The following is a 22,525-nucleotide window of genomic DNA, read 5'->3' as shown; positions in this document are numbered from 1 at the left end:
ATACATTGTATGCAAAACTGAAAGGTACTTCACATTTTTGAAATTTGAACGACGTCAACAAGCTGTGGAATTAATTAGTCTAAGGAATTGCGATAACTGCTAAAGTTCAGTTGCAGCAGGACAAACTCATATATACATAGTTGAACAATCTGCCCATCTAACAACATATTATTATTATTATTATTATTATTATTATTATTATTATTATTATTATTATTATTATTATTATTATTATTTATGTATATTAAAGTAAACTGAATAACTGTAATCATATTCCAGGAATAATTGCAAGTCTAACAACACATGGAGGACATAAAAACACCAGCAATCTCATATAAATCTTTCAACAAACAAACATAAAAAGATACTCAATTTGCCTCAACAGAATGTTTAGTATCCTTTCAGATAAACATAAATGCTATAACTAGTACTACGAGTTAAAACATATGGATTAAATGTATACATATATGCATGCATACATTTTTATATGTATACATATACACATATTATTTACGTAGATAATAAGCTAAAGTAGTAGTTAAATTTGTAGTCGTATATTCCCATCCTGTTTCTTCACATCAATCTACAGCCAACGTCCTCGTCATACAACTTGGGATCGTCGTCCAAAGCTTTCCAACCTCGAGATGGAGGAATCTGACTACCATAGCTAGTAGTAGATTCTTCATGACCACCACCACCACCACTGCTGGTGGAAGCGTCACAGCAACACTACAGAAATATCATATAAAATTATAAATTATACAAAGTCGATAAGTCCATCATTTCTTCTATAACAACTACTTAGTGTTGGACGGTAGTGTGACTCACATTTGTTTAATGAAATGTGTTGAAAAGTCATAAAGTGGCTCTGGTTATTATACTGAAGGCACTCCAAAAACGTGCACATATGAAGTCAAAAGGTGAATAGTTGTGCTGATTTATAATGTTGTATTCACATGTTGTGTTCACATAGGAAGAAACCAATATAAATAAGAGATCATGCACGAAGGAAAAATCATCCAGAGAAAGAGATCAAGTGATTCAAGGGAGGATCAAAGTATCACAAATGTAGTAAACATAGTTGATCGATAATATCAACGGAGTGTGTTTCTTTGTGAGGTCGAGAGTTTTATTCTTGTAAGGAGTGTAAAAGAGTGTACGAGAAACTTAGATTTTATACTAAAATCTAAGGGGCTTGGGTTTGGGTTTAACTCATGGTGTATTTTTTCTTGTACTGGGTTCTTTTATATTATAAGAATAAAAGAGACTCTTGGGGTGGACGTAGGCAGGGTTTGCCGAACCACGTTAAATCGTCGTGTTATTAGTTACTTTATTTGCTTTCTATTATTTCTCGCAAGTTTATCTCAAACAAATTATATCCTCGCTTCCGCTGGTGTGGGTGCGTCAGGCTAATTGACATAACAAGTGGTATCAGAGCGTATCCAGATTTATCGGATATTTTTTGTTTGGAGATGGCGAGAAACGGCGGTATGCAATTTAAGGTGGAGCCATTTCAGATGGCGGATGACGATTGGAATATTATTGAACACTTAAATGTGTTTAATGGTCTGATGAATCAACCTGAAAAAGTTGAGGTTTATGTTGAAGAAGAAGATAAGACCCTTATTCTTCTTTCTTCACTTCCCAGCTCGTATGAAATTGTGGTTACTACTGTTCTTTATAGTAAGCCTATTGTAAAGATAGAGGATGTAGTACCAGCAATCTTATCAGAAGATAAGAGATGAAGATCTAGTGACTGTTTTGAGCATGGGTTTGCTATGGTTGGTCATGGAAGGGGAAGGTTTGCCGAGAAGAGATCTAGTGATAATAGTAGGTCTAGATCATGAGACGGCGTGAAGGGTATCCAGTGCTTCAAATGTCATGAGTGGGGTCACTAAGGAAGGACTGTCCACTCTGGAGGAATGGTGAAGGTAAATCTCGGGGTTCATCGGCTGCGGTAGCAGTTAATGTACCGGTGGGAGATGTTCTCACAATCTCCAAAAGTTCTACTTCTGCTCAAGATGAATAGATTTTGGATTCTGGTTGTACGATGCATGTGTGTTCCAAGGAAGCTTATTTTGATAAGCTAATGTTAAAGAAAGTGGGGTGCTGACTTTAGGTGATGGTTCAACATGTGATGTTGAGGGTGTTTGCATGGTGAAAATAAAATTGTTTCACGGAGCTGCTTACGCTCTTGGTGGGTGGGTACACACCAAGGATGTGCAAGAATCTAATTTCCTTATGCGTTTTGGATTCTCAAGGATACGGCTATTAGGCCGTAGGTGGAGTTATGAAAATCACACGTGGTGTGAAGGTCCTGATGAAGCGAGAAAAGTATGAGGGTTTATATCGTCTGGTGGCGAGTGAAAAATGTACTCGTGTCTCGAAGGTTTAGAAAGCGTGCACGCGGAAAATAGGTCGGGAACATGTTAGGACATGTTTGACCAAGGTAGACGATGGTGAGAAGGAAAATCCTACTGTGGTGGAAAAGGTGATTCGAGACTCCTCTCCGGTGTCAACTAGGTAAGTTGACAGGGTTAGCTGCACATAATTATTGGTCGTGTTATTTGAATCGGGGTTCAGGACCGAGGTGATTCAAGGTGTGTGCATCGGAGATAAAGGAGGCCAATGGTGAAAATACTTGGTATTAGTATTTTCGGTGACAAAGATAAGATAAATGTTCGTCAAGGTGGAGATTGTTGGACGGTAGTGTGACTCACATTTGTTTAATGAAATGTGTTGAAAAGTCATAAAGTGGCTATGGTTATTATACTGAAGGCACTACAAAAACGTGCACATATGAAGTCAAAAGGTGAATAGTTATGCTGATTTATAATGTTGTATTCACATGTTGTGTTCACATAGGAAGAAACCAATATAAATAAGAGACCATGCACGAAGGAAAAATCATCCAGAGAAAGAGATCAAGTGATTCAAGGGAGGATCAAAGTATCACAAATGTAGTAAACATAGTTGATCGATAATATCAACGAAGTGTGTTTCTTTGTGAGGTCGAGAGTTTTATTCTTGTAAGGAGTGTAAAAGAGTGTACGGGAAACTTAGATTTTATACTAAAATCTAAGGGGCTTGGGTTTGGGTTTAACTCATGGTGTATTTTTTCTTGTACTGGGTTCTTTTATATTATAAGAATAAAAGAGACTCTTGGGGTGGACGTAGGCAGGGTTTGCCGAACCACGTTAAATCGTCGTGTTATTAGTTACTTTATTTGCTTTCTATTATTTCTCGCAAGTTTATCTCAAACAAATTATATCCTCGCTTCCGCTGGTGTGGGTGCGTCAGGCTAATTGTCATAACACTTAGTTTCTGTTTTGGTTCAAAATTTCATTCATCTTCACAACACACACACACTGGACCATATATATAGAAACAACTAACAACAACAACAACACTGTAAATCTAATCTAATATAATGAAATTTGATTCGTATTTCACCTCTCTGCAAGGTTTCCTCGGATTTTCAGCCGTCCTATTCCTGATACTCACGAAATCACCATCAAAAACGTTGAGATTAAGCTCTCTCTCAGCATTCACTGTAATCAAAAACTTAGATTAAAACCTCTGAATAGAAAACCTAACTGATATAACTGGATATAACTTAATAATAATGCTAATTAGCTGATTTTACCTCTAAATACCTTGAACCTGCAGCAACCTAAATCGATATCATACTTGTTAATTTTGGTTGTACCGATCTTCACCTTTTTCGCTTTCACTTTCTCCTTGTTCTTCTTATTCTCCAGATTGGCGAGATTCTCCTTATTCTCCTCATTTTCAGTGACTTCTTCAACCCTCGCCATTGAATTCTGATTCTGAATTTTTTGATTTTAGGTTTAGCTCGATGATAGAAATCGCGCCCTTTTTTTGTGTGCGGAAAATGGAAATGGAAATTCAAAATACATTTCTAATTTCGGGCTTTATAGTACGTTGTATCGTATTGGGCTGGCCCACTATTATATCCTTACGCTTATACGAGTAATTTTTTTATTTTTTCACCAATTTTATTATACATATTAAAGATTTATCATTATAAAATATCAAGGAATTTAATTTATTTTTTCTATTTTTTAGAAATCAAAGAATTTAATTACTTCAACTTATGAATACTTCATACTACATTTTTTTTTTTTTGTAAGCGAGGAAACCCTCCTATGAACGAGCACATTGACTCCTCTATAGATACACCACGTAAGTGTATACGACTCGTGTGGTAGCTGGTTATGCATTTGAAAAAGATTACAAAATAATTGCATATCAAACTCACGTAGGTGTGTAAACACCAAATTTATTATTACTACTTAAACCAAAGGAAACACATATATTATAAATGACAAATATATAATATAAGATGTATAAAATGACATACCAAACATCACAAAAAGACAACAAACGGGATGGCTAATAGTATTAGTATATAGTATACAGTATATAGGAATAATAATGATGATTGAATAGTTTTTAAATTTTAATTTTTTCTAGCGTTATTATAGTTTATATAAATATAAATATAATTATATTGAACCAACTAAAAAGATTTAGTTTAGTACTCCGTACATCATTGGAATAATCATAAGACAACTTCAAGGATGGTACGTGGTTTGTCGAAAACATTAAATTTAGTCTTTAGGTTGTTATTTATTTATTTATTTATTTATTTATTTATTTATTTTTTTTTTATCATGGATAGTTTTGTGATTTGCACTATAATCATGGATAATCACTCTCGTCAACGGACGTTAATTATTTTAAATCCAGTAATGTGTCGAACACATAAGAGTATTTTCGTCTTTTTACCGTTCAATTATCTTTTTATCATCTTCATTTGTATAATGCTTCATAAACACTAAAAACTCACAAACACTAAAAAATCACAAATTAAAATAAAAATTTAATCAAATCAAATCCCATCAAAACCATCCAGTAACAATCGAAACAAAGTTAATGGGAATAATAAAACTTTGACAAACACATCCAAACAAATAATTCACATTAAGGTATAAGTAAATTACACGGATAGTTCTTGTGATTTGCTAAAAATACACAGATTGTTCAAACTTATTTTTTCAACTAGATAGTTCAGAAGTTTGCACGTTTTGCGTTGATAGTCCAAATTTCTAGCGAGTGTTATTTTTCTCCGTTAAGTCATGACATGTACTTAGCACATGAGAGTAAAATAGTCATTTTTCATCTCTATCCTTATTGGACTTTAATCTTCATCTTCATACACATCTCTTCTCCATTTCTAACAAAATTTATAGTTTTATACACATCTCTTATCCTTGATAAAAGTGAAAACCACATGAGTTTCCATGATTAAAAAAGACAAAATTACACGGGTAGTTCTTGTGGAATATGTATTGTCCAATTGTTCAATTGTTTTCATTGTACAAATTATGGGTTACGAATTTGATTTTGGTATTTGTAGGATATGGAATATGTATTGTCCAATTGTTTACATCGTTAAAAATCATCTTTGAAGGTGAAGATGAAAAAATTATGGTTAGGATCAAGGAGAAACATAAACGACGATGATGATGATATGAAATTACCCTTTATATATGGGTTTTTTTGAATTTTAAATTTAAATTTAAATTTAGGTTACTTTTGATTGCTGCGTTTAAATTGGGGAGGAACAAGCTTTTCAAAATAGAAATTGCGGAACAACATGATGAAGCGAAACAATGAAAAGAATAAGGCGACTTAAATGACGTAAATATCTTCACATGTTTGGCACATGGATCAATTTAACAGTGAAAAAATAGTACTAACGATTGGACTATCTACGATGGACACTAAAGGACTATCCGTGTCAATAACAAAATTGGACTATTCGTGAAATTTTTTGACAAACCACAAGAATTATCCGTGTAATTTTGTCATTAGCAAAACGTTTAACGACGCAAACTTTATGTTTTTGACAAACCACAAAAATGCTTCTAAAAAAACCATAAGTACTTAATTTAGTTTCTTGATTTCCCTCTTGACTTTTGTCCATATAATCTAGTCTCCTTTAGAATATGAAGTTATTATTTAGCTGCAAAACATCATACTATAAGATGTTACACAAAATATGCCACTCAAGAATTTTTCCAACAAAACTATAATTTTTATTAATAAGCCAAAGTTAGACATAATAAGCGAAATGGATACAAGGTTTATATAAGTAAGTTTAAACATGAAAAGAACATCATCCTAGTCCTCGGCACCTATCTGGGAAGACACTAATCTTGCAGCTAACATTGTAAATCTTACTCATGTATGTCACCTATCGTGAACAGCTCAGCCTCTCATTAGTTCTTTTTCGTACTCATGTATGACGTCATCGATCGCCTCACATTAGTTTTTTCATAAATGGATCGACATACACATTTAAGTTCCTTACTCTTGGCTGCTAACACATCATATTCTGCTTCCTTATTTACTTGAAGCCAGTGCGTAGCCTCCTTAGCCACAGCATCCATCGTTTTACAGTCTTCTAAACTCAGTGTGTTCCTGATGTCTTGGTCCTTCATTCTTGCTCGTAAAGCATAAACGAAATTATCCAACGCATTATAGGCTTCCACTCTCTTTCTGTACTCTTGATCATCAACGTTATATTTCACAGCATCTTTCAACATCTTGTCAGTTTCTTCTTTTGTATGTTTTAACTGGTTTTTTGTGATTGTGAGGCTGTTGTTATTACCAGTTATGGGTTCATGGGCCGAAACTTTAAGTGTGCCATCATCATCTATGTCAAAACAAACCGTGACGCTTGTAACAGTTCTTGGAGCAAGAGGAAGATTGGAGAGTCTTAACTCGCCAAGTAAAATGTTGTCTATTGATCGACTTCTCTCACCTTGATAAACCTTTAACACAAAACAAGATTGATTATCGGACGTTGTATACCTAGTTATCTCCTCTGTAAAAGGTATGGGAGTGTTTTTTGGGATGACAACACGCATTAGTTGTCCATGCTCCTCTAATCCAAGTGAAAGCGGAGTGACATCCAACAACACCATGTCTTGTACCTTTTGATTTACCTTATCACTCATCTTCGCAACCTTTTGATTTTTCTTATCAATCATTTTAGCAGCCAAGACCGCTGCACCGTAGGCAACCGCCTCATCTGGATTGATCGATCTGCAAAGACTCTTACCATGAAAGAAATCCTGCAACATTTGTTGGACCATCGGTATCCTTGTGGACCCCCCAACCAAAACCACCTTGTCCACCCTACTCTTGTTTATCTTAGCATCATCTAGGCACCCTTGCACCGTTTTCATACACTCGCGGAAGAAATTAATGTTTAGCTCCTCAAATTTAGCACGCGTTATTTTTGATGAAAAATCGATACCATCATACAAGCAGTCGATATCTATGGACGTTTCGGTTGTTGACGAGAGAACCCTCTTTGCTCTCTCACAAGCAACCCTCAACCTCCCCAAAGCTCTACAATTCTTGCTTATATCTTTATTGTATTTATTTTTGAATTCGACAACAAAATGGTTCACCATTTGATTATTAAAATCCTCACCGCCCAAATGAGAATCACCACCATCAGCTATAACTTCAATCTTCCCTTCACTATTAATGGTAACAAGAGATACATCAAATGTACCACCACCCAAATCAAAAATGAGTACATTTATGTCACCACGATCCTTGTGCAGGTCTAGCCCATAAGCAATTGCAGCTGCATTAGGTTCATTAAGAAGACGTAGAACTTTATGGCCTGCTATCTTAGCCGCTTTCTCTGTTGCTAGACGTTGTGAATCGTTGAAATAAGCAGGAACAGTTATAACTGCCTTCTTAATATCAGTGTTTAAGTATGTATCTGCTACATCTTTCATCTTTTTAAGTACCATGGAAGATATTTCTTCAGCATCAAACTGTTTCTCTTCACCTTTATATGTGACAACAATCTTAGGGTTACCAGTTTCACCTTTTATAATTTTAAAAGGCCATAGTTTCATGTCACTCTGCACATTAGCATCAGCATAACTCCTTCCTATCAGTCTTTTAGCATCTGTGAATTAAAATTAGTTCAGACAACTAAAAGGTTAATTGCATCTTAGCCATAACTACATTCACATTAGTAAAAATTAACTACTTTAGTATCCTTCAAATTTGTCATATCATCAATTACAAATTTTTCCATTGGATTAGTTCAGCGAACTAAAGGTTAATTGCACTCAAGGTTCTTAAACTACTACTACTAATTTCACATATATTTAGACCATAATCCATATAATGAGAAAGTATGAATAAAACAATACTTTGATTAATTTATAAACAGATAGAATGGATGTAACATACTGTAAAAAAAAAAAGAGCTTTAAGACTGATGAGACTAAAAACAGAGTAATACAGTAGCATATTGGCCTTAAATTTTATTCAGATTTTAAAAAAAAAAAAAAAAAAAAAAAAATTTGAATACAAATATTCGTCAAGCTTGAACACACCATCATTACCACTAAATGCCGTTAAAAGCCTTAAGAACTCAGTCTACAAACGATGGTATCTAAAAATCAGTCAGAAAATCTTAAATATCTGTAGGATCAATTATAAATCAATCGTTATGACAATATCAAGTGCAAAATCTTCGATATTGTGTTTTATATCAAAAACACTAAAAACCAATGATCTATTCACTTAAAATTAGACTTGTAAACGTTGTAAATCGACAAGAACAGATGCTAGACGAATTAGAATAATAGGATACGTCTAGGATTGAGTTATGCGTACGGATGTATATGATCCGTACGGAAGCTTATAAACAATGCATTATAAACTTGATAAGCAACAATCTCATCTTCCTTTCAGATTTAAGTGATCAGTGAATCAATCATAAATAACATTCACATTGTTCAATCATAAATGTAAACATCCAATGAACTAGGAACTTAACTAGGAACTTATATTATGCACCAACAATATCAAAATTGAGCTACAAGGATAAAACAAACAAGTTGCATAATATAGGAACAAACTAGTTTAGTCGCATATTAAAAATTATCGAGATATATATCATACCAAAAACGGTGTTGGCAGAGTTGGTTGCGGCTTGGTTTTTAGCAGGGTCTCCTATAAAACAGTCAGCATCAGTGAAAGCAATGCAAGAAGGCGTGGTCCTGTTGCCCTGTTCGTTGGCGATGATCTCAATCCGATTGTTTTTCCAAACAGCGACACACGAGTAAGTTGTCCCCAAGTCGATAGCAATTGCCAAATCATAACTACTTGTCCCCATATAATCGACCTGAAACTTTTATTATTATCGCATTATTAATAGGATGACCAATGACCAATCAACTGGAGAATCAATTAATCATACCTACTGATCGAATGAAGTATTTGTGACCTATTAAAACTTAGAGTCGTACGAAATTCTTAATAAAAACAGGACGTTTGAATGTGTAAATATATTACTAGTAATGAAAGATTACAGGAGCATATATTTATGCTAGTTACTATATCCAAATTGTCAAGAAATCTAATTATGTCGAAGTATATGATATCAAGTTGTCAAGCTGTGTTATTTAAAGCAAGTAAATATGTCAAGTAAATTTCACGGAATAATTCGCTACGCATCTACGTTTAATATATTTTTTAATGAGAAAAAAATTGAGTAAGAATGATCGTATTATTTACAATTTAACAAAGGTGATTATAAATATATTTATAAAAACCCTTTACCCAATTTTTTTTTAACAAAGGTGATTATAAATATATAAATATAGTATTTAATTATATATAGTAGTAAATTTTAAAAAAATTATATATTACTTTTCAATAAAAATTTTGGAGTGTTTGAGAAAATTAGTTTCTCTGTTGAAGCTAGCTTTTGGTTCGAAGTTAGAAGTTTGAATTTATTGTTTATAATTGTTTGATCAAAATTGGATGAAGTTTAAACATCTAATTTAACGTAACAGGACAGTAGACGGGATACATAAGTGTAGTTATTTATATTACCAAATTACAATCTATATGTATTTGATTGTTTAAAAAACTGATCTTTATAGGTAAAAAAACATATACTACATTCAAAAAAATTTGACCTTTTCCTCCGTTGGTCCCTGTATTATAGTCCATATTGCTAACAGTGTCCCTTAGATTTTTTTTCCACCTTTAGAATCCTTTGTTTTTCAAAAAGTTGTAATCAGCATCCCTCCGTCAACCTGCTGTTAAAAAAATCCGTTAACCTTTGACATGTGCGTGTATGTAAGGGTAAATTCATCATTTTAATCTTTTCTTTACCAAAAATGAGGGACCACCAACGTAAAAAATTCTTATAACTATATATTTTTAATTTATAAATTTCTAAAAAAAAAAAATACTACTGAACTATGATGGTGACGAACTTCGGTCCTAGTAAAACTAAGTAGACATAATTAAGCTTTCTAAAGACAAAATTACATGGGGGTCCTTGTGGTTTGTTCAAAACATCAACCAGAGTCCAAAAGAATTTTTTGAACTTGAGAGGTCATTATGGTATCAATTCGTTTCATGGGGAGTCCAATGACATAACGTCTGTGGAATTCTAACGTTTTAACCCCTCACATGACTTGCACATAAGGGTATTTTCGTCCTTAAATTTTCACCCACCCCTTTAAATATTACATGAACGCTATTAATCCCTATCTCTGTTATTTGTTCAAATTAGGTTATAATTGAAGGCTTCGTTTCTCCAACACAAAATTAGGGATGGTGAATTGTTATTGTGGAAGGAGTGCCATCGTTCAATTGTCCCAGACACGTCGAAACCCTGATAGAAGATTTTACAGTTGTTCAAAAAAGGTACCGAAGATTGATTTTTTACCCTAATCCGTAAATTCCTCTTTGAATATATGGTTGAATTAATTTAAGGTTTTCTCAGTTTTATGAATGCAGCTTTTTTGAATGGCTTAATCCACCAATTTGTAATCGTTGCAATCAATTGATAAATGAATTAAGGAGGATGAAGATGGTTGTTATTTGTAGTTGGGTATTTTTTGTGTATGTTATGTTAGTCAAGTAACAATGGGGTGTTGTATTGTTGTATTTTAGATATATTTTTTCTGGAATTGACTGTATTTGGTTAAATTATTGAATGAAATTAGATGCAATGTTTGATGTTTATTTTGGGACATATTTTGGTTAACTTGTTGTGTTTTTGTCTTTTTGGCCAAAAGCATAACATATACTTGACATTTAACAAAAAGATAAATAAACTAAATACATACATTGGACATTAACTTGACGAGTAACTGGACAATTAACTAAAATTATAAGCTAGAAACTGAAACCACACCACATACATGAACCAAATACATAAATTACCATAAGTACCACACATTACATTAATGTTTTAAGCATTGTATCACTCATCATACTATGATCATCCAAATTTACCAAAAGCATAGTGTTTGCAAGCATTACATCAAACTATTACATTAACTGAAATCAAACCATTACATACACTGAAATATGAACTGCTTTTTAAACACTACATAAAGTAAAGCAAAAGAAAGAGCTAATTCACAACAAATGATCATTTTTTCTTCTTAGTGCTACTGGTACTAGCTTCAAGTTTCTTCTTCTTACCCAGATTCTGACTTCCATTTCCACTCCCACTTCCTCCAGAGGTGCATTTCCTCCTGTTATGACCATATTCACCACAAATACCACAGGTTATACTCTTTGCCTTCCCTGACAACTTTCCACTATTGTTCATACTTTCATTCTCATCAATTCCTCATCAATTCCTTTTCTCCTGTACTTGTTTAGTCTACCAGCTGAGGGTATAATGATTGGAGGTAGAATTTTGGTTGTTATAGTTTGAGGTTTTCACATACTCCTTCCATTAATAGGCTTAATGGTAAAACCATAAGTCCTTTTCCAACTATTTAAAAAGTAAACAGGGTTCACCCAATGCTCAGGTACACCAACATCCCCTGAATTGTCTCCCTTGTTTCAAATACTAGCTACTTCATGTTTGCAGGGCATACCAGTAATTTCCCATCTCCTGCAGGCACAAGTTCTCCTTTCTAAGTCTACTACAAACTGTTCAACATTAATCCCATTAACTTGATAGAATTCACTTCCACTCCAAAGGATTGTCTTTTTAAAGTGTGGAACAGTAGTTGCAGTAGCACATTTCCACAAGTGATTTTTAAATGCAAGACCCCTGAAGCCTTTTGTTCTCATGTTTTCATGAATGTGCCTCAAACAATATCTATGTTCAGAGCAAGGAAAAATTCTTTTCACGGCTTCCAGTAAACCTTGCACAAAGCAACATTACTTATAATCAAACAATCTAATGAATGTAAAATACACTAAACCATAAAACAAAGCAACTAACACACCTTTTGTCGATCACTAACGAATGTAAAGTTGGAGTTTGTGTCCAGATCCAAATCTTTGCCCAACTACATATGTCACTGGATATATTCCATTATTGTTGTCCAATCCAACTGCAGTCAATAATTATCCAGTAGTAGGTTGTTTCATGAAAGCCCCATCAACTCATAGCAAATCTCTACCTAAAGATCTGAATCCTTCTTTAAGTGGCCCTGGACATATATAACTTATCCTAAAGAATAGCTTAGTATATGTGTGCTCACATGGTTATGTTTGAATTGTAACAGTTGTACCAGGGTTGCATCTCACTAGTTCCTCTCCATAACATCTAAGATCTGCATACTGCTCATTATAGTCATCCTTCATTGAATCCAAAGCCTTCTTCAAAGCTCCATAATCTTTTATCCTTGAAACTTTTAATTCAATTTGTGTTTCAAGTTGCACTTTTACTGCCTTGGTTGGTATAGTAGGGTTAGAAGGTAGTTGGGTAATCGATTTTGTAAGTAACTAGAGGGAGTGAATAGTTACTTAATACGATTTTTAAAATATTTTCGATGATCAACAAGATTTGAACAATCCTTGATCACCTTAATCAACTCAAACCAATGTGTGTCATGTTTATGTTTGTAGTAATGCGGAATATAAAGTAAAGAACATAAACACAAGGATGTATAGTGGTTCGGGTGGATGTTAACTAATCCACCTTAATCCACTCCCCGATTCACTAATTGAGAGTTTTGCTTCACTAAGCACCTTTCTCCAAATCCAGTGAAGATCCAATTTACAAGCCTTGTACTTCTTCTTACACAACAAACTTAATCCTTCTATCCCTTTGAAAGATTACCTCTAACTTAGATCAACTTGTCTTCACCTTGGACAAGTATTAATCCCCAATGGACTTAATCAACTCCCTAGTTTCCTTTAAGGAAGATGATAGCTAAGCTAGCATATGCTTCTAGTTACAAAGTACAAGACTCACTCTTTCTAGTGATGACAATCCTAATACAATTCTAAGGATTAAAACAACACTATGTAAACTTACAAAGATAGTAATTTGATAATAAATTTACAACCCCTTCTATAATCTATGAGATCTTCGATAATCTATGAGATTATAGAACTTTTCTTGCTAATCACAAACATATGTATGAGTGTTATGTTCTTGTGAGACTATGATGATTTTGAGTTGTAGCATGCAAGAGGTACAAGTCTTCAAGTTCTCCAAATATTGCTGTGTCTGGGACCACTGTCGACCATGAGTCGACCGCACACGGTCCAGTCCAAAATTCCTATCCATTGTATAGCCGTTTGAATCAGTTTTGGACTTTAATCTTTGGACTCTTTACTTCATTTAACACATGTAAAAGATACCCAACATCCTATACAAGTACTATATGCATTAAGTATTCATTTACCTTGGATGTATTGCCTTGATAGTGACTTGTCATGCTTAAAGTGGAAAATCTAACATTCTTAGATACAAGTCATGATTATCATTTGAGGCAATCTCATTTTTGTCATAATCTTTTATTTGTAATTAACACATTTGCTAAATCCCTATTGGTTGGTCAACATGTCATTGATGACAACAACCCACTTTAATCACAAAGCACACTAGTATTCAAATTTAAACTTGTTTATGAATTAATTAAGTGTGTTCATGATGTCTTAACAATTTAAGCAAGTGATATCAATTAAGCATGTTATAAAACATCAAGTAAACCAAGTCTAAACCATTCATAAACAAGATTTTAGACTTAAGCAAACATATATGTGTTAATGATTCATTATCCTTTAAGATTACTAGATTATGACATGTTAAGAATTATCCAAGTATCATAAGCATATACTGAAGTAGTCCAAATACAAGTTGATAGAATTCCAACTTGTAACACATAGCATGTTAGGTACCCGAGAAGGAGTAAAACGTGTTTCCCTAGCCTTAAGGAGGATCCTTTATTACGAGGGCTATATAAAGGATCCAAGGCTCCCTAGATTAGTTAACATTAGCCACCGATTTGTAATGTATTCAAGAGAGCCGTGGAATATAGTTGACTAGCTTGACTAATGCTCTCTACATTCATGTGGTGTATTGTTCACATTCATGGTATTCATGATATCTAGGATCCTACAATTAGTATCGGAGCTTAGGCCTTCATCACATGAAGGAGATCCTTATGAATACTCATGAATATTTTCCCTCAACCTTCAAACCCTCAAACCCAAACACATTCATCTTCAAACATTCAACCTCAAATCTTCAAACCTTCATCATCTTCATCATGAAGATATGAAGATCTTCAAATTTTTCGAAAAATATTCAGAAAATTTTTCGACATCGAATCTCACCAAAACACAAACACATCCAAATGAGATTTACCGAAACCGAATATCATTCTACCTAATTTAAACCGAAACCTATTCGAAATCACAATTCACAACAATTATTCAAATCAACATTTCAAACACAAATACACAAACACTTTCCTGATTAAATCTCAAATATTCAATGATTAAAACAATTTCATGTTCAGCTACGGTTCACGTATTCAAAAAATTCACAAATATAATTATTGTCTCTACAGTACATGTTGATATTCATCATCATCCTCAAATTCTCAAATCATTATGTGATGATTATTAACACAAAGAAAATGTAAATTCGTGATTCATGAACAACATCTCATGCTCGTGCATCAACATAATCCAATTACATCAATAGATTTCTAGTTTTTTGTTTCGTGTTCTTCGTTTTAACCGAAACAGTTAAATCGAGCAGTTTGGGATGATTCACAACACTTCAGATAGATATGTGACTGATAAGGCTAAAAAGGAACATATATTTCATAGCAATATCCCTCCTAAATAATAGGTTTTCATATGTAATTGTATTATATTTTCATTGTAATTGTTTAAATAAATAAGTGCGAAGACAAAAGGCGAAAACGAAGATTTGAAGACACAAACGTCCAAAAAGCTCAAATGTTCAAGATACAATTCAAAAGGTTCAATTTATTGATGAAAAACGTCTAAAAATGACAAGAGTACAAGTTACAAAACGCAAAGTACAAGATATTAAATTGTACGCAAGGACGTTCGAAAATTCGGAACCGGGACATGAGTCAACTATCAACGCCCGACGCAACGGACCAAAAATTACAAGTCAACTATGCACAAGAATATAATATAATATTTAAATAATTATATAAATTATTTATATATTATATATATTTAAAAATTATGTCGACAAGCTATGAGACAAATGATCCTGAGCTGGATTTTCAAACTCCGCGACTCGCGGAGTTTGAAGGCTAAAAACTCCACGACTCGCGGAGCTGTCAGAAATCAAAACTCCTATAAAAGGTCACGAATTCTGCGAGTAAAAATAACATAATAATAATAATACTCCCTAGTATAATATAAATAAATATTATATATATATATATATATATATATATATATATATATATATATATATATATATATATAATATAGATTAGTGTTATATTAGATTAGTTCGGGTTATGTAAAGGTTATTTTACGGGTTTTAAAGTCGGAGCTCTGTCCGTGTAACACTACGCGATAAATAATCAATGTAAGCTATGTTCTCCTTTTTAAATTAATGTCTCGTACTTAAGTTATTATTATGCTTATTTGAGCCGAAGTAATCATGATGTTAAGCTAAATATTAGAGATGGGGTAATTGGGTTTTGTACCATAATTGGGGTTTGGACAAAAGAACGACACTTGTGGAAATTAGACTATGGGCTATTAATGGGCTTTATATTAAATTAACGATACCTCGTTAATTTAATATAAAGGTTATGATTTGACGTATCTATATATAACCACATACGCTTAATCGGACACGATGGGCGGGATATTTATAAGTACGAATCATTGTTCATTTGACCGGACAAGGGGATGGATTAATAGTCAATGGACTCATTAAAACAGGGGTGGATTACATTCAAGGGTAATTGGTGTAATTGTTAACAAAATATTAAAACCTTGGTTTACACACAGTCGATAACCTGGTGTATTCATTAAGCAAAGTATTAAGACCTTGTTACAGTTCGAATCCCCAGTTAGTTGGAATATTTGACTTCGGGTATAAGGTTAAATTTACCGAGCAGTTTATAATTATGACCGATGAACTATTATGGACAAAAACCAGATAGGTTTCAAATACATCCAGGACAAAGGACAATTAACCCATGACAATAAATTAAAATCAAAACGTCAAACATCATGGTTACGGAAGTTTAAATAAGCATAATATATTTTATTTCATTTTTCCTCGTACTTTTATTTATTGTCATTTTAATTATTGTTATTTATTTTATATTGTTATTTAAATATCGTCATTTACTATACGCTTCGCTTAAAATATAAATCGACAAACCGGTCATTAAACGGTAAACCCCCTTTTATATATTATTATATATGATTATATATATTTTGTACAAATATAGTTGTTTAAAAATATAGTGTGCAATAAGCCCGCTCCCTGTGGAACGAACCGGACTTACCAAAAACTATACTACTCTACGATTAGGTACACTGCCTATAGTGTTGTAGCAAGGTTTAGGTATATCCCATTTGTAAATAAATAATTAAAACTTGTGTAATTCTTAATAGTATTTCTTGTAAAATTAATAGTATTTTATATACACCTCGCACGACATCAAGTTTTTGGCGCCGCTGCCGGGGAACTTGGTGAAACGCTATATTTTTAATATATATTTGTATAAATATATTTTTAGAAAAACAATATCAAATAAAAAAAAACCGAAAAAAAATAAAAAATAAAATATATATATAAATCTAGTTTTACGATTTTTATTTATAAAATTATAAAGTAGTTCTATTTTTATTTTAGTTTTTAAATATAAGTTTTTATTATATAAATATTTAGATTTTAAAACAGAAAAATATATATAAAAAAAAACACGTCTAATTAAAAACTGTACCAGAGTTGAATTTGGAACCCCGCGACTCTCGGGGTTTGCTGCTTGAAATACCGCGACTCGCGGAGACACTCTGACACACGTGACAGAACCCTAATTTCACATTAATTATGGATTTTATTATTATTATTATTAATAAACCCTAATTAGTTTAATTATTATAATTAGTTTAAGTTTTTTTTAATTAAATTGTATTTTAAATTTTAATTAGTTTTATTATATGTAAAATTAATAGTTTTAATAAATAAATAATATAAAAATAATATTTTTATAAAAATTGTACTTTTTACAACTTTTTGTATATTTTTATATGTTGTCCCTTTTTAATCGTTTTAGCGTAATATTTGTATTTTTAGCTCATATTTAGTTTTAAACTTAGTTTTTGCCATAGTTATTTTTACTTCTAGATTTTTAGGCTTTGCCGTAAAATCCCTTAAGTGCTTTTTCTTTAGACTAAGATTTAGGTGCTTTAGAATTTTGCGACGCCGTTTTTATATTTTAGTACCTTTTTAAGTTATTACCATTTGGGATATAGTTTTTCTTTTAAGCTTTAATATTTTTAGACGCAACTTTTAATTCTTAGTTTTTAATTCCTTTTTAAGTTACGACGCGCTATTTTCTTATTTTTATTTTTCGACGTTTTTCGACGCGCATTCTTTTTCTTTCTTATTTCTCGACGCTTTAGTTTTTAGGACTTAGAAATTTTCTCTATTTCTTATCTAATATCTCAAACAGAAAGAAAAATTATTTAAGTGGTTAAATTAATGGACGTTGACAATTTTCTGCTTCGTAGTAATAGTTGGATTTGTTAGTGGCTGAGTTGTGAGCTTCCGATTTAAAGGGTTCTGGCTCCCTGCTGCATCTTTTGGCTATTCGAAACGTGGGCAAAAGCAGAAAAGTCTATTAATTGGACAACTTATATAAGTTTTTCTATTTTTATAATTAATAGGATAATTAGTAAATGCACCACATTGTAGCTAAAATTTGGCCATCGCAATAAAATGGAAAATTTTGAAAACAAGGCTATGGAAACTCTTTTTGATATCCAAAATCAATTAAATCAATACTCTCAAACGAGTGTTGATGACAATTCGTTCGGTCAATCTTGGATCACGAATGACGAAACAATAACTGGTTGTGAAATCTGTGGAGATTATCACTCAACATGGGAATGTTATTATTACGTTCCTATGAAAAATTACGCACCCACGGAACCTGAATGGAATGATTATGAAGAATACAATTCAAATTGGGATTATTCCCAAGAATATATCCAAACTCAACAACCAGTAGACGAGGAAAATTACGTGTCTGAAAATTTATTAGACAATATGAAAATCAAACTCGAAGAACTCAATGCTCAAAATGAACAAATGAGAGAGTTTGTAAACTGGCAAGCTGAAACTCTATCAGACTACACACCTGTTGATCTGAGGAGTCGTGTGCAAGAAAATCTCATATCATCGAATTTTGATGAATTCGAGAGCTCCGAAATCACCAACTATCCCGATGATACTTTTTATTCAGTCTTACCAATTTCACAACATATCGACACATTAGCCTCTACCGACGAAATCATCGATCCATCAATGGATAAAGAAGAAGTAAGGGTAACAAATTGGTACTCTTGGGAATACGATAACGTTGAAAATTTTACCCCCAAGGCCAAACCGAACTTCACCATTCCACAACCTTCCAACCCAATATTATCAATAGACTAGTCATCCACCGGAAATGAACTACGAGCTGTAATAGATAATGACACCTCGAATTTCACCCAATTGGGTAATAGAGGTGAAAACTTTGACGTCGAGAATAAAAGGAAGGAAACGTTAGAAATTGTCCACCCTATAATATGTATGTCGGTGTATATCGATCCATTTGACCAAGAACCAGAAAAGAGACATATCCATTTACTAAAAGCTACACTTAAAAAAGAATTAAGTAGTGACGATCGGGTGGGTCTAAACTTTAAACCCATTAATATATTTTATACCACCCGAGATGTAAATAACTGGCTCACTATTTTAATTCGTGGAACTTATTCTACCGACTTCACATGTCGTCAGCTAAGTGTGGGGAAGTTTAACCCCACTTAACGTTAAATTAGGGGTTCGGGTTAGTGCATAACTCGTTAATAAACATGCATAATAAATTAGGGTAAAAGACGCATTTTTAAAGATTAGCAAACAGTTCAGAAAAGCAACTGTTTTTGAAGAAAAATATGTGTGATAAAACAAGAAGGAATGAACGATGAGCCGCGCCATCTATCATTCGACGAGCTTTATAATTACAAACTGGGTATTTTCAATCAGTTTTCTACACTAATCACCCTCATGAATTTATAATTAGAGTCTGATTTCATGCAAATGAGTGCATTGCATGATCTCAAGTGTGGGGAAGGGTTATAAATTCTCTCGGGTTTATACTTGGCTTATTTTCTAAATTTTATGAAAATTTGAAAAATTTTAAACTAAATGAATTTAAAATCATGTTTATATATATTTATGAACGGTGAAAACTAGGTGTCAATACCGAAATTATCGTTACCTCGGAAAGGACATAAATTGAGAAACTCCCTAAAACGATTGAATTCATTTAAAATGGAATAAAGGAGAATAAAAAGGCAAAGAAAGAAACTAAGTGTGGGGAGAATGTGCCAAGTTATTCAATTAAAAACTATCTATCACATGTTTCTGTAAAGTTTATTGCAGGTGCTTTTGTTTTGGATTAAATTAACTATTTTACCCGATGAAAGAAAAGAAAAGATGGATCTACACGATGAATCAATTCCATCATTAAAAGGAAGTAAAGTCTTCCGAAAAAGACACGCGCTTCTTGATTTAGGTCAAGAAGTTGTCGTCCAGACCAGTTGTAGGTTGACGAAAAATCTAGAAAAGTCATCACTAAAATCAGCAGGAAATCCACGGACCTCAGCATCAAACAGGGTCGCCAAGTGGTCAGACTTATCCTAACTATGAGAGGGTCTGTCTCGTAAAATGGGGAGGGCACCGTGCAAATTAGCTTGATAAGACTAATGAATCAGATCCCCAGAAAGGATAATCTCCTTAAAGATTAAAAATCAGCTTTTAAGACTGATATTACTCAATCCTTGAGATTGACCTTAAAGATTGAGAATTCAAACTCATGGAATTCAATGATATCTAAACTCGAGCTTGAACGAGAAAATATTTTGATCAAAATTATAAACCGATTTGTTTTCTGAAAACCCATTTTTAATGCGTTCATTACCATTGAACGTAAAATCCTAGAAATTCACCTGGAATTCATTAGGTCACCTGAACCAAATCGGGTGTCAACCGTAAGAACGGTGGTTGCATAGCATGGTCGAAGACAGGACCTTGTGCCAGACCGAAAAATTCCTAGGGTGAGCTTTACTATTGCTCCTACAAAGGATAGTAATTGCGTCCGACACGTTATAGACCATAATTAAAAGCATGTCAGGGGACATTGCCTTAACAGTTGCTTGTTCAACGCTTTTCTTTACAACCGGACGGTAGTTTATCGAAAGGTAATATACGGAGCAAGTATACTGGACGTGTTGCTTTCCTAATACAAGGTTAGCAAGTGGGTGACACAAAACCACAAGTGTTGAGCTAAAATTTTCAAATCTGAAACCCACACAACCCACAAAAATATTTTGCAAACACCGGTGAAGGGTTATTCCGGAAAACGTGTCTAGGGTAAAAGCTAGATTGAATTTTTAAAAGATCAAATGTTTTCATAAAGATCCAATTTCCTAACGGATCTAAATTTTCATAGTCATGTGGGACTGTAAACCGCCTTTCAAATGTGCACTTTGCTTTGGGAACCGAAAGTAAATCGGCTATTTGATTGCAAGTGTCGTTGACCTAAACCCGAGGCAACTGTGGATGACACACCCACCTTTAACCATGGTTCTATCGTTACTATCATTGTTTATACCACCATATCAAAATCACTGATGTACAAAGTGTGATGAATAAAAAAGTGATTCATGTATGTTTTTATTTCAAATTCTGTATTGCTTGAGGACAAGCAACGCTCAAGTGTGGGGATGTTTGATAAGGCTAAAAAGGAACATATATTTCATAGCAATATCCCTCCTAAATAATAGGTTTTCATATGTAATTGTATTATATTTTCATTGTAATTGTTTAAATAAATAAGTGCGAAGATAAAAGGCGAAAACGAAGATTTGAAGACACAAACGTCCAAAAAGCTCAAATGTTCAAGATACAATTCAAAAGGTTCAATTTATTGATGAAAAACGTCTAAAAATGACAAGAGTACAAGTTACAAAACGCAAAGTACAAGATATTAAATTGTACGCAAGGACGTTCGAAAATCCGGAACCGGGACATGAGTCAACTATCAACGCCCGACGCAACGGACCAAAAATTACAAGTCAACTATGCACAAGAATATAATATAATATTTAAATAATTATATAAATTATTTATATATTATATATATTTAAAAATTATGTCGACAAGCTATGAGACAAATGATCCTGAGCTGGATTTTCAAACTCCGCGACTCGCGGAGTTTGAAGGCTAAAAACTCCACGACTCGCGGAGCTGTCAGAAATCAAAACTCCTATAAAAGGTCACGAATTCTGCGAGTAAAAATAACATAATAATAATAATACTCCCTAGTATAATATAAATAAATATAATATATATATATATAATATATATATATATATATATATATATATATATATATATATATATATATATATATATATATATATATATATATATATATATATATAATATAGATTAGTGTTATATTAGATTAGTTCGGGTTATGTAAAGGTTATTTTACGGGTTTTAAAGTCGGAGCTCTGTCCGTGTAACACTACGCGATAAATAATCAATGTAAGCTATGTTCTCCTTTTTAAATTAATGTCTCGTACTTAAGTTATTATTATACTTATTTGAGCCGAAGTAATCATGATGTTAAGCTAAATATTAGAGATGGGGTAATTGGGTTTTGTACCATAATTGGGGTTTGGACAAAAGAACGACACTTGTGGAAATTAGACTATGGGCTATTAATGGGCTTTATATTAAATTAACGATACCTCGTTAATTTAATATAAAGGTTATGATTTGACGTATCTATATATAACCACATACGCTTAATCGGACACGATGGGCGGGATATTTATAAGTACGAATCATTGTTCATTTGACCGGACACGGGGATGGATTAAT

At 33.0% G+C, this 22,525-nt stretch overlaps 1 protein-coding gene across 1 annotated transcript; it reads right to left on the bottom strand.

Annotated features, from left to right (window-relative positions):
- Positions 1–6,308: 6,308 nt before the first annotated feature.
- Positions 6,309–9,244, bottom strand: LOC139860559 (heat shock cognate 70 kDa protein-like). Its single transcript, XM_071849309.1, has 3 exons — positions 9,031–9,244; positions 7,059–8,023; positions 6,309–7,025 (listed from the first exon to the last, which is right to left on the bottom strand). Exons 1-3 carry the CDS (start codon positions 9,242–9,244, stop codon positions 6,309–6,311), a joined length of 1,896 nt encoding a protein of 631 aa, XP_071705410.1.
- Between the last annotated feature and the right edge of the window lie 13,281 nt (positions 9,245–22,525).

This window comes from Rutidosis leptorrhynchoides, chromosome 7 (assembly GCF_046630445.1).
Source record: "Rutidosis leptorrhynchoides isolate AG116_Rl617_1_P2 chromosome 7, CSIRO_AGI_Rlap_v1, whole genome shotgun sequence".
NCBI classification, from domain to species: Eukaryota; Viridiplantae; Streptophyta; class Magnoliopsida; order Asterales; family Asteraceae; genus Rutidosis; species Rutidosis leptorrhynchoides.
Note: the sequence above shows the minus strand (reverse complement) of the source record. Positions and strands in the feature narration are given on the sequence as shown.